The sequence below is a fragment of the Microtus ochrogaster genome, chromosome 24 (assembly GCF_000317375.1).
Source record: "Microtus ochrogaster isolate Prairie Vole_2 chromosome 24, MicOch1.0, whole genome shotgun sequence".
Lineage (NCBI taxonomy): Eukaryota > Metazoa > Chordata > Mammalia > Rodentia > Cricetidae > Microtus > Microtus ochrogaster.
In genome coordinates this window covers 31,726,463-31,727,879 of record NC_022024.1, presented here as the reverse complement: position 1 = coordinate 31,727,879, position 1,417 = coordinate 31,726,463, and the positions used below count along the sequence as shown (strand labels likewise).

Below are 1,417 nucleotides of genomic sequence, written 5' to 3'. Positions count from 1 at the left end.
TCCAATTTTTTTTGCCAGTTCCTTATTTTTTTTTTTTGGTGTGTGTGTGTGTGTGTGTGTTTGTGTGTGTGTGTGTAAGATCATATCATTTGTAAGTGTCTTGCTCCTCCCTTATAGTTTGGATGTCTTAATTTTCTTCTCTGCCAAGTTGCAATGGCCAAGAACCTCTTGGGCAATATTGAGGTTGTAAGAACACACATCCTTGCCCTGTTCCTGATTTGGGCAAAGAGGAAAAGTACCACTAAGTATACAGCTGTGGGGTGTCTATCAGTACCCATTGCCACAATGAGCATATATGCCCTCCATCACATTGAGGATACAGATGTAGGGTGTCTATTGATACCCTATGACACACTGAGGAAGTTCCCTTCTGTTGCCAGTTTGTCTAAACTTTTATTATGGTAAGGAGTAGGATTTTTTAATTGTCGTTTTTCCTTTTTGTTTGTTTGTTTGTTTTTCTCTACATAGCCCTGACTTTCCTTGAATTCACATTTGGACCAGGCTGCCCTAGAATTTACAAACATCTGCCTGCTTCTGCCTCTCGAGTGTTGGATTAAGGACATGTGCCACCATGTCAGCCCTCCAGAGCCTTTCTATAGGCTCTGAGTAATCACGTAGCTCTATTTCTCTGTATATATAGAATTATTTGAAGTTTTTAAAATGTAAGGCAATCTTGCATTCCTTACTACTTGCCTCGGGTCTATTCATATTTTTATATGTGGTATGTTCACTTTGCTAATATTTTGTACAGCTTGTGTCTCTGTTACAAGCATCTTGATTTTATCTTCAGTTTCTTGGCATGTTGTTATTGTTTTGGGATCTTTTGAACGAGTGAGATTTTGATTTTGCTGTGTTTTTCCTTTCCCTATTTTTCTATCATATATTTCTATCCTCATGCTAACAATATATTTTCCCTTTAACTTTTTCATAATAGATCTTAATGATTAGTCAAATGACTTGGAATTGTTATCTGAGTGCTTATTTGTTTGATCAGATTCCCACGTGTTTAACACTGGAACTGATTTCCAAGACGATGCCAGCCGTGACTCAGTGGTCCTGAGCAGTGGGAAGTGTGATGTGAGGAAGCCACCCAGTGTCACCCAGGCCACTCAGACGAGCCCAGAGGTCCCTTGGCCTTCTCAGTCCATCGGCTGTCCAGAACGCTCCTTCAGCTTTACAAGGGAACAGGTAATAGGAAATTGTAGCATTTCGTAATTACTGAAGCACAAATAGTTCAAAACCCCTGTGATGTCTTTCAGTAAAGCATGTTGATGACTGACTGTACGTAAGCATTAAGAGGGTTATCGATGCTAAACCAGGTAAGAGAACTCTGATTTCTTCTCCTTCTTGAAGTACTTCAGTATTCTTGTCTTTCTAGAATCTTACTCATTCTTTAAAAATCAGTTTTCAAGTGTGT

At 39.2% G+C, this 1,417-nt stretch overlaps 1 protein-coding gene across 1 annotated transcript in view; it reads left to right on the top strand.

Moving 5' to 3' along the window:
• The window catches only part of Uhrf1bp1l (UHRF1 binding protein 1 like), a 67,003-nt gene that overhangs the window by 62,429 nt on the left and 3,157 nt on the right, over positions 1-1,417 (top strand). Inside the window, exon 20 of the mRNA XM_005358186.3 lies at positions 995-1,188. Within this exon, the coding sequence (XP_005358243.1) occupies positions 995-1,188 (194 nt within the window). The remainder of the gene's footprint in view (positions 1-994; positions 1,189-1,417) is intronic.